This window comes from Nerophis ophidion, unplaced genomic scaffold (assembly GCF_033978795.1).
Source record: "Nerophis ophidion isolate RoL-2023_Sa unplaced genomic scaffold, RoL_Noph_v1.0 HiC_scaffold_33, whole genome shotgun sequence".
NCBI classification, from domain to species: Eukaryota; Metazoa; Chordata; class Actinopteri; order Syngnathiformes; family Syngnathidae; genus Nerophis; species Nerophis ophidion.
In genome coordinates this window covers 806,807-818,913 of record NW_026906955.1, presented here as the reverse complement: position 1 = coordinate 818,913, position 12,107 = coordinate 806,807, and the positions used below count along the sequence as shown (strand labels likewise).

At 38.7% G+C, this 12,107-nt stretch overlaps 1 protein-coding gene across 1 annotated transcript; it reads left to right on the top strand.

The window, feature by feature from the left end:
* Nucleotides 1-98: 98 nt before the first annotated feature.
* On the top strand, nucleotides 99-4,629 carry LOC133546594 (uncharacterized). The gene is made up of 2 exons (XM_061892378.1): nucleotides 99-339; nucleotides 3,881-4,629. Exon 2 carries the CDS (start codon nucleotides 3,931-3,933, stop codon nucleotides 4,540-4,542), a length of 612 nt encoding a protein of 203 aa, XP_061748362.1. The 5' UTR covers nucleotides 99-339; nucleotides 3,881-3,930; the 3' UTR covers nucleotides 4,543-4,629.
* Nucleotides 4,630-12,107: the final 7,478 nt, after the last annotated feature.

The window sequence follows — 12,107 nt, the reverse complement described above, 5'->3', positions numbered from 1 at the left end:
CGTGTTTGAAGGAAGTGTGCACCACTCACTATTGTCCCAGTGAAACACGTATTTGGCCAACATTTGTTCTGCGGTTGAGAACACCTCGATGACGTCACACAGGAGGTAGAACAAAACAAGACGTTGTATTGGTTATTATGGTTTCTAGGTCTTAATTACAACGTACATGTGCACATGTGTGTCGTTTAACAGTGTAAACGTCGTTATTAATTGTTTGTATGCGGATACATTAGTCTGAGTGCACTTTGACGTGCTAGCCTAGCCTGCTGGTTAGCTTAGCTTGTTAGCTGCTAACAAAGAGAGGCAGAAGTGATCGACACATCAAAGCAGAGATCCAATGTAAGTGTAAAGTGTTTTTATTGTGTGAACATGTCTACATTACAAATGATGTGAGTGTTGCTGAATCAGCGACTAACTGCTGCTGTTGAAGAAAAATGTGTGATGTTAGAAAAAAAAAATGATAGCAGAGTACAAGGAGGAACTTTGTCCAACAAAAGAGGAGAAGGAGCGACAACATCAACTACTGGACGCTGTTTTCAAGAAACATCAAGTTGTGTTACACATCCTTCCATCCATCCAACCATCCGTCCATCTTCTTCTGCTTATCTGAGGTCGGATTGCGGGGGCAGCAGCCTAAGAAGAGATGCCCAGCCTTTCTTTTCCCCAGCCGCTTCGTACAGCTCTTCCCGGGGGATCCCAAAGCGTTCCCAGGCCAGCCAGTTTCTAACATAATAGTGAGAGTCCAATCCATAGTGGGGCCAGCCGGAGACCATCCCGAGCATGGACAGGTCAGCAACGCAGAGATGCCCCCAACCGATGCACAGACCACCCTGGGTCCCGACTCTAGGCAGATATATATATATATATATATATATATATACACACACAATAAAAACTAAATAAGATAAGGCTCAGAATTGGTTTCTTAACCAAACCTTTTGTTGTGTACCAGAGAAGGGAAGGAGGCAACAACCAGGGCAGGACTGCGGTTTACAAGGTTTATTTAAAACCTTTGATGAATGCGTGGCGTGTGTATGCTACTCAAAGTGAATGAGTACCCACCTGCTCCCAGTGCCACCCACACTGGTTTAACTGTAACTTAAATATTGGGTTTCACTATGTAAAGCGCTTTGAGTCACTAGAGAAAAGCGCTATATAAATATAATTCACTTCACTTCACTATGTGTAATATTAAATATGTAAATGTTACCAAGGGTTGTTGTCTGTAAATGTTGGTTGTATCTTTCGTCGTAATCCAAGAGGGCAAGGCGAAGAGGCAGGTCGTGGACATGCAAGAGGTCATGGGCAAGAGCAGGGCAGCGTGGTCTGGGTCCGAGCAGGGAGGTCGTGGATCGAGGAGAGCAGTCAGGAATCCGGATGCGAGTTGAGTGACAAGGCACAAATAAGGAAGGATAGCGTAGTCACTGAGGAAATACAAAAGGACATGAACCAGGGGAAAACAGAGAGATAGAGTAAAACAAGGGCAAGAAATTCACTGGGAAAACAGGGAATGTCAGACGTGATGCTTACTGGAAGGTTAGCGACGTTCTGGCAAAGGGTCCTCGGGTCTGCTGGTCTTTATGCTGCTCCCTCTCATCAAGTCCAGGTGTGTTGATTATTGATAGCGTGTAGGCTCGTTGCTGCGTGGGCGTGGTGCCCTCAGCACGAGCGAGGGCGCTTCTTGGTGCGCTGTCAGCAGAGGCGCCTCTTGGCTCACTGTCAGCAGAGGCACACGCAGCTCCAGCCGCTGAGGTAACGCGGGTTCGACTCCGCGTCATGACACCTTTCTACATATAAAGTGCAACATTCTCACATATAAAGTGCAACATTAAACTGCTTCAAGTTGTTGCTCAGATTAAATAAAATGACAAAACTTTTCTTCTACATACAAAAAGTGCAGCATTAAACAATTTCAAGTCAACTCAGCCTCATATTAACTTTTCTTTTTCCCATCCTCCAGCCTTTAACCCTGGTGACTTTCAATCAATTTTCATGTTTTCTGCCAGAAAAATCAGTTTATCCACCTTGTCTGCAGAAAGAGCAGACCTGCTTGCAGTTACAATGTCCCCAGCTGTGAAAAATACCCTTTCGCTGGACACGGAGGTAGCAGGTATGGTGAGGTAGTGCCTGGCTAACTTGGCAGTAAGAGGATATATGGGCTCATTGTTCTTCCACCACAGAAGTGGGTCAAAATCGAGTTTTTAATGCACTATGGTCTTAAATCTGCTGCTGTAAAAACACCAACAGCATTTGTTATTGCTTTAGCCCTGCCTGAGTCGCAGAGTAGAAGCTGCTTGAATGCAGTGGGAGCTGCGTTTGTTCGTCTTTCTCTTCGTTGAAGCCATGTTATCCATTGTTGTATCGCACTGCAAAGCCGAAGTGTTCCCAAACGGGAGATCTTAACGATGCAGGAGGGTCTTCCAGCTCTGGCTTTTACACTTTGTAGTAGCCCGGTCGTTGTTAGCATGCTGTGTGTTGTGCCTCAGTGTACATTGTTGACACAACGTGTGGTGCGCTACTTAATATGTCCGTGTGGAAACTTGTTCGATACACCTCCGAACCAGAACCCCCGTACCGAAACGGTTCAATACAAATACACGTACCGTTACACCCTTAATACACACACATCTGAAGATTATAAAAAAATAAATATATTTGGTGGGCCAAACAAAATGACTCGGCAAACCAAAGTTTGGTATGAGTGCTATGACCTCAAATCTATATCTTAATAACAATATATGTCACGATACATCATTTGATATATGATTGATGATAGAAAAAATTCAAAGCGGGTTACAAAAGCTCCTAATTTGGCAGTTGACATATGCAGTAACATATTGTGTCTTTTCTAATTGTATTATTTTGTCGAAACGATTATTATTAATGTACTTGTTTATTTACTATTAATATCTGGTTAATTTATTTGACAAAATAATTCTGGAAATTATGTAATATTTGACTGCATATTTCAGCAACTAAATTAGGAGCCTGTGTAGTGTCAGAATAATTGTTTCTAAGTTATCACAAAAACTTTGTGTTGCATTGAGTGACTGGTGAGAAGCAAAAGCTGTCTTTGAAACCTACCAAGAGTAAGGCTCGTAAAACTCCACTGTGTTGGGGAAAGCAAGATGAAGGTGTTCCTGTTTTCTTTCATGTATTATAATCAAACATAAAGATATTGTCTGACCCAAGTACTACAAAAGCAAAGAGGAAGCAGAACCAGTGTCCCCTCCAGGGGACCTCTTTTTTGAACCTCCTTTTTCAACTGTTTTACGAACCTCTTTTTGAACTGTTTTACGAACCTCTTTTTGAACTGTTTTACGAACCTCTTTTTGAACTAATTTACGACCTTTTCTTTTGAACTGTTCCGTAACCAAAGGCAACGCTGTTTATGACACACTTCCCTCTCGAAGTAGCTGTGGTCATGTGGTCGAAGAAAGTAAAATAAAGAAGGAGGAGTACAATCTTTCGCCAGAGCGTGGGTGACACTGTAAAAAGTTAGAGGTCGACACATTTCTCCTCAATTGAATCCAAATTGAATTATGTCTCTGTTTGATTCTTTGCATCTTGTCTTGTTTAATTGATGTCATCAGTGTTTGAACCTGACATGTAGCCTGTTTTAAAATGGTTTTATTACTAATTCTATATGAAATAATGTATCGCAAAATACATTTTAAACCATATCGTCTATCCATAGTAGAAAGTCCTGTCGTCCTGGTTTGTTTTTCTATTCCTGTAAATAATGTTGTAAAGAGCAGCGTGTTTGTGCGTCACTGAGATTTCAAGAGAGTTCATACGATAACTTGTTTTTCCTAAGTGCATGTAAAAGTACTGAATGCATTGTGTGACTGAGCAGACATGGTGTGTGTTTGTCTTGCAGACATCTGTGAAGAACATCTTCACCCTGAGCAACAGAAGTGCAGCTTCAGGATGCGGACGGAGGAGCCACAGCCCTCCCACATTAAGAAGGAAGAGAAATACCTACTGATGCCCCATTTTAAAAAGGAAGAGGAGGACCCACTGACACCCCGATTTAAAGAGGAATATGTGGATCCACTGACCCCTCACATTCAAGAGGAAGAGGAAGAGCACAGCATCAGTCAGCAGAGAGAGCATCTTGAAGGACTGGAGGAGGTTGATGTCACCAAGATGCCAGTGACTGGTGTCCCTGTGAAGAGTGAAGGAGATGAGGTCGAAGGTGAAAGTGAGGAGAGGGGAGGGGGGGAGCCTCCAAGCAGCAGCTCAACACAACACATGACAACAGAAGCTGATGGAGACCACTGTGGAGGATCACAAGCAGACAAGCTCTTAGCTCCACTATCAGATAGTGAGGACACAACGTCACACTCTCCTGACACTGATGATGAAGACTCTAAAGATGATAAGACATGTCACACTGACAACACTCACTTCACATCTTCTCTCCGTCACAAAACATTTAAATACCAAAGTCGTCTGAAAAGACACATGAGAACACACACTGGAGAAAAACCTTTTCATGTTTTATCTGTAGTAAAGATTTTACTAAAAGACAAAATTTGAAAAGACACATGAGAACACACACTGGAGAAAAACCTTTTTCATGTTCAATCTGCAGTAAAGATTTTACGCATTGGCACAATTTGAAAACACACATGAGAATACATACTGGTGAAAAACCTTTTTCCTGCTCAGAATGTGGCAAAAGTTTTGTAATAATGCAAAGGTTAAAAGTACACATGAGAATACACACTAGAGAAAAAACTTTTTCCTGCTCAGAATGTGGTAAAAGTTTTGTAACAAATCAAACCTTAAAAGCACACATGAGAACACACACTGGTGAAAAACCTTTTTCGGGTTCAATCTGTGGTAAAGATTTTACTCTAAGGCCCCTTTTAAAAACACACGTGAGAACACACTCTGGTGAAAAACCATACTCTTGTTCAAACTGCAACAAAAGCTTTCGTCACCGACAATCTTTCACAGTACACATGAGAAGACACCCAGGAGAGAAAGTGTTGAGTTGCAGTGTGTGTGGTGAAAGATTGTCTTCTAAGTACCAGTGTAAGAAACACAAGTGTGCTGGTGAGAACAGCAGCAGCAAATGAAACTGCAGGATTTGAAATAAATTGTCAAAACCTTAACTTTGACTTTCTAACAACATCAGCACATATAACATGTGTGACATCATTGTTGTGTGTGTAACACAATCTTGTTAATATGATTCTAACATTTATAGATTAGACACTTCAGATTAGTGCTTTTATTTCAGTCAAGTACATGAGTTAATATACACATTTGTGTACTTTGAAATGAACAGATTTTTGACTGAAAAGGTGAGAATAAATAGTATATAAAATATGTTACTTACAGTAAACATTTTAAGTGTAGATATCCATAATTTACTTTTATACTTATTCATAATAGTGTTTCATATGTTTTTTGTAATAATGAAGAGTTGCATATTGTATTTTCTAATTGTAGATGATTCCATAGATGAACTCTTATATATGATGTACATATTTGTTTTACATGTGTTCATACCTTTGCTTTTGAGTACACATAAATCCCTCTTAGTTCATATTTACTGGTTCACATCTGAAACATCTTCTGGACCACTTCTGGAAGCATATTATCATTTACTTTATACATCATTGGTGCTGGGAACGGTGCTGGCCTCTCTTCTCTTCACCCTGTACACCGCTGACTTCTGCTACAACTCAGAGCTGTGTCACATCTAGAAGTACGCGGATGACACAGCCATCGTCGGGTGCATCAGGGACGGCAGAGAGGAGGAGTTTCGGAACCTGGTGAGGGACATTGTTGTCTGGTGCCACACGAACGTCTTGCAGCTCAATCCGTCAAAGACCAAGGAGCTGGTCATTGACTTTGGGAGGTCGAGTCCACGGTCACAACCTATTGTGATCGAGGGAGTTGAGGTACAGACCGTGGACTCATTCAAGTACCTCGGGGTTTGGGTGGACAATAAGCTGGACTGGACTGTTAACACGGACCACCAGTACAAGAAAGGACAGAGCAGGCTGTACTTCCTCAGGAGACTGCACTCCTTCAACATTTGTAGAAAACTCCTGTGGATGTACTACCAGTCTGTGGTTGCCAGTGTTCTGTTCTACATGGTAGTGTGCTGGGGGGGCAGTACATCTAAGAAGGACAGCTCCAGACTTGAGAAACTGATCAGGCGGGCCGGTTCTACGATCGGAATGAAACTGGACTCACTGGTGACGGTGGCAGAGAAGAGGACTGTGGACAAACTAGTGAGCATCCTGGATGATGCCAGTCACCCTCTGCATAGCGTTATCAGCAGCCAGAGGAGCCTGTTCAGTTCTAGACTGCTTCATCCCAAGTGCAGGACTAATAGACTCAAGAACTCCTTTGTCCCACAGGCCATTAGACTGTACAACTCCTCTCTGGGGCGGGGGGCGGGGGGTATTAGGATGACAGGGGATGCAAAACAATAACAGTGCAATACATTTTCATAACATGGTCACTACTGCCTACTTTGTCTTGTTATATTCTTATTTTACTGTTATATTGTTGTTCCCATTGTTTTTATTCTTTTTGTAATATTTCTCTATTTTGTTTCCTTTTAAACCCCCATTATTTACTTTTTACTTTCTTTTTTTTTTTTTAAATTGATCTCAACTCTGTACACTGCTGCTGGAATTTTTAATTTTCCTGAAGGAACTCTCCTGAAGGAATCAATAAAGTACTATCTATCTATCTATCTATCTATCTATCTATCTATCTATCTATCTATCTATCTATCTATCTATCTATCTATCTATCTATCTATCTATCTATCTATCTATCTATCTATCTATCTATCTATCTATCTATCTATCATTTGAACAATTGTTTTTTTTATACAAGATCATTTACTTTTAAAATGTGTGACTTTATGAATCATTTGTTGGGTCTCTATAATCCATTCTATTAATTGTCCTTTTTACTTTCTTGTGTAATATGAATATTGATGTGTGCTTGTTTTATATGTATGTCCCCAGACTTTTATGCAATAAACAATGTATGACTCAACTAAAGTTGGGTACAATAATTATAGTTAATATTCATAAGTATGTATTTTATTCTATTTCGTATTGCACTCCATTTTTTTATGTTTTCTTTATATGACTTACATGTAGTGTCCAGCTTACTTCATCATCTATATTAACTCCTAAAAATGTGATGACCTTTATTCCTTTCATTTCAATATTATCCATCATAATTTGTGTTTTACATTTTTACAATCTCCAAATATGGTATATTTAGTTTTAAGTGGAAACAAGTGGAAAGGGGATCAATTGGAAGTCTCCTATCAAATTTTAAAAGAAAACTGTTGAAATTATCAAAGTGTGGTTAAAGCTGAGAAAACAAAATATTTGTCAGACTTAATTTTAAGTAGCATCAGTAAGCCATTTGTTCTTTTTAATAACATCAGTAATGTTCTTAAACCGAATCCAGCCACTTCACTGGAGATGACAAGTGAAACTTGTGAAAAATGTCTCTCCTTTTTTAATGATAAGGTTGCTTCTATTCTGGCAAATCTTTCTCGTTTTCCATTAAGTTTTAATGTGGCCACTCAGTGCTCGACTGTGTTCTGTCACTTTGAGCCTGTGTCCATGCCTGAACTTACAGGAATAGTCGGCAAGCTAAAACCCTCGTCATGTTCCACAGACCCAGTCCCCCCTCGCTTTTTTAAAGAAATCTGGGACACTATTGATGTGTCTGTTAGGAACATCATCAACAGCAGCTTGATTTCTGGCTGTGTCCCCTCCTTTTGTAAAAGAGCTGTTGTTGAGCCTTTGATTAAAAAACCAGGTCTTGATTCGACAAGTTTGTCAAATTATCGGCCCATTTCCAAATTACCTTTTGTGTCAAAGATTTTGTAGAAATGTGTTCTGGCACAACTGCAGCCTTTTTTAGATGAAAATAGCACTTTAGATCCATTTCAGTCTGGATACAAAGCTTTGCACAGTACTGAATCTGCACTATTAAAGGTTTTTAATGACTTGCTTTTAATGTCTGATTCTGGCAGCTCTGCCATTTTAGTGCTTTTAGATCTTACAGCTGCCTTTGACACAGTTGACCACACAATTCTTTTAGAGCGCCTGAGAGACTGTGTGGGTGTCAGGGGGACTGTGTTAGAGTGGTTCAGATCTTACCTGTCTGAGAGGTCCTTCTCTGTCAGGCTGGGGGACGCCACCTCCTCTTCTGCCCCGCTTTACTGTGGTGTCCCCCAAGGATCTATTTTAGGCCCCATCCTGTTCGCTCTTTATTTCCTCCCTCTTGGAGATATTTTTAAGAAACATGGAGTGTTTTATCACTTTTATGCAGAAGACTGCCAAATTTATATGCCGATTTCAAAAGGCCACGGCCCCCTGACACCCCTTCTTAACTGTCTATGTGACGTCAAGGCTTGGTTAGCCCAGAATTTTTTAATAATGAATGAGGGAAAAACGGAAATTTTAGTTTTTGGTCCGGCCCTCACTGACTTGGGACCATTGCAAAATGATGTGCGTCCCAAAGTCACCAGCCTTGGCGTCACTATACACAGCGATTTTAAACTAGACAAACAAGTCAAGTGCGTTTTAAAATCGTGTTTTTATCACCTTCGTCTTTTAGTAAAGGTTAAACCGTTTTTATTTTTTAACCTTTTTGAAGAAGTCGTGCATGCTTTTATTTGAAGTGGCCTGGACTACTGCAATGCACTTTATGCTGGCATTAGCCAAAAAAATCTCTCCTGGTTGCAGTTAGTCCAGAAGGTGGCAGCAGGACTTTTAACAGGGGCCAGGAAACGCCAGCATATAACCCCAATTCTTCAGAGTTTGCACTGGCTCCCTGTTCATTTTAGAATTGATTTTAAAACATTGCTGTTTGTTTTTAAATCTTTACATGGACTGGCACCTCAATATATCTCGGACCTCATCCAAATTTACATTCCTGCGCGCGCTCTGAGGTCCGAGAGCCAGCTTCAGCTCGTGGTGCCCAAGACCAGACTTAAGACCAGGGGAGACAGGGCCTTCTCTGTGGTCGGCCCTAAGCTCTGGAACACTCTGCCCCTCCATGTTCAAACTGCTTCCACAGTGGAGTGTTTTAAGTCTCGTCTTAAATCCCACTTTTATTCTTTGGCTTTTAACACTACGTGAGTTGTGTGGTCCTCTGTCCTCTGTTGTCCTCTGTGTTTTTTATACACTTTGATTATTATTTTACAGTTTTAATTGATTTTACCCTTTAAAATAGTTTTTAATCATATTTGTTTTTGTATTGTTTTTATTGGTTTTATTTGTATTTATTTTTGTTTTATTCAGTCATTGGTGGAGCATAATATTGTTTTTAACATGGCTGTGCAGCACTTTGGAAACGTTATTGTTGTTTAAATGTGCTATATAAATAAAGTGGATTGATTGGATTATTGAAGTTTAGTGACAGTTTATTGATGTTAAGCCATCTTTTTATGGTCAAGTTCTCTCTGGATAAAATAAGATGAGAGTTAAATCAAGCGGTAATGAAGGTGAAGAATGGAAGATTATTATATACATAATTATATATAGATAGTAGTGACAATTAAAGACACTTTCATCCTGTTCATTTGAGCAAAGAAAGAGAGTAAAGTGTAATATTGTAAACAATAGAAGAATATCAATATCCGCAGTCAATATTCCAACATTGTGAAGCTGAGCTATGGTAAAAACATATTCAGCTTTGAAGGCTTTATGAGAGTGATGTAATTATCAGAATCAGAATCAGAAATACTTTATTAATCCCTGAGTGGAAATAAACATTTTCATTAACATGTGAATATTCAATGTAATATTGTATGATTTTAATACAATAATAAAATGGTACGTTTGGGGATGTGTAATATTGTTTGAATTAACATCCTGAATAGTTTTAATTAGTAGAGAGTGAAACAAATGAGGAAGTAGTCATAATAATGGTTTGTTTTTAGCCTGTTTATGAATAATTAAAGATAATTAAAATACAAAAAACAGAGCTTACATCCTCAGTGAGCTGAACTTCAGCTGTAAAGATGAGAGAAATAATGTGGAAAGGTCAGAAGTCAAATGTTTCTTCAGGTAATACATGGAGCCTCTGCTGCCAACTATTTATATAAAAAAACTATATATATATATATATGTATATATATATATATATATATATATATATATATATATATATATATATATATATATATATATATATATATATTAGGGGTGGGCAAATGAATGGGTTAATTATGCGTTAACTCATCAATCTATTAACGCCGACAATTATTTTATCTCACATTTGCGTATGTTGTTTACATGCTTTTATTTTGTTAACGCCTTTTCTTAACAAGATGGCAACTCCCGGATGTACTTCGGCGTGGAGGAGCTCTTGGTAAAGATGGAACATTTGGCAAAAATACCAGACGATTCTGCAAATTTCATGGCTGGCTTACAGCGTGGTCACTCCGGGATCACTTACGACCGCCAGACAATTCTGAATGTGGATAGATCGGGCCGTTTTGGACTGAATGACGCGTGCTTGCTAGACCGGCTAGCTAGCATGGGAATACTTTGCCGGCTACATCCAGCGGCCTGTGAAGCAGCGGAGTATTTGTGTTGTCTGTCTATTTATGAATAATGCAGACCAGGAGTGTTGGCTGAGTTCTTAACGTTTGCTTTCAGAGCGTGCATATCACAACATACAAGATGCCGTCATGGCGACACACAACCTATACCGGGCTACCGCGCATGCTCGTCACTCCTGTTGCATGCTGGGTAAGGTAGTTCTTTTTTTCCCTGGCTCATAACATCACAAATAGTACCATGTATATGATGCGTTCAGTTTATCAAAGCACCAAGCAAACAATCGGAAAATTCCCATCATATCAAGTCCTAGATATGGTCATAATTATTTTAAGTGCACTACGCAGAATAAACACAACATTATTAATATTGCTACTACGGATAATTTGATCAAACATTCCCTAAAACAGCCCACTACCTGTAATATAGTTTTTTTAAACATAAGACTCTGATAAAAAAAAATGTTTCTGCTGTTACCTCAGAAATTGCCTGTTCAGATGTTATGATTGTGGCTCAGAGATTTGTATGTAGATTATATTTATTTTCCATAACAAACAGGATAACTTTAATACCCTGGCAGTGACAATAAGCTTAAATGTTTGTATTTAAATTTTTTGAGTTGATTTTCATAAAATATGCTATTTAACTGCTACTGTTTAACAAGGACTGATTTAAATTGTGTTTGCACAACAAATGTTTTGGCCCTTTTCTTCATGTGAGAGAAAATTCCAATAAAGGTGCATTACACACTACTTTTGAATTCATTATTGGGCTTTGCGTATACAATGCAGTTAATCGCGATTAATCGGAGAAATAGTGCGATTAACTTTGATTACAATTTTAAATTGTTGCCCAGCCCTAATATATATATATATATATATATATATATATATATATATATATATATATATATATATATATATATATATATATATATATATATATATATATATATATATACCTATATATATATCGATATATATATATATACCTATATATATATCGATATATAGATATATAGCTAGATATAATATAAATAACGACAAAGGAAATTTTAAAAGGACATGAAAACCTCCCACATTCTAAAATACATTATAAAAACGATTACCATCAAAGACAAAAATAATACCATGAGTGTAATATTTATTTTGTTTCTTGTTTTTCTTTCCTTATGCTACTGTTGTTTCAATACATTTTCAAATATTTAAATATTTTTATGGAAATAGGTTTTATGTTGGTGGCGACTTGTCCAGGGTGTACCCCGCCTTCTGCCCGATTGTAGCTGAGATAGGCGCCAGCGCCCCCCGCGACCCCGAAAGGGAATAAGCGGTAGAAAATGGATGGATGGATGGATGGATGGGTTTTATGTTTTTTTTTTTTTTTTTTGGTTGATTTGAAATGGACAAGTTTACTTTTATTTTCACAAGAAGTAAACCGGGGGTGGAAAGCTGGTTGTACTTATTCCTCTCGCGAGATTTGGAAAAGAGCTGGTTACTTGTTTCTCTCGCGAGATCTGACAACACTGCGCGCGAACCA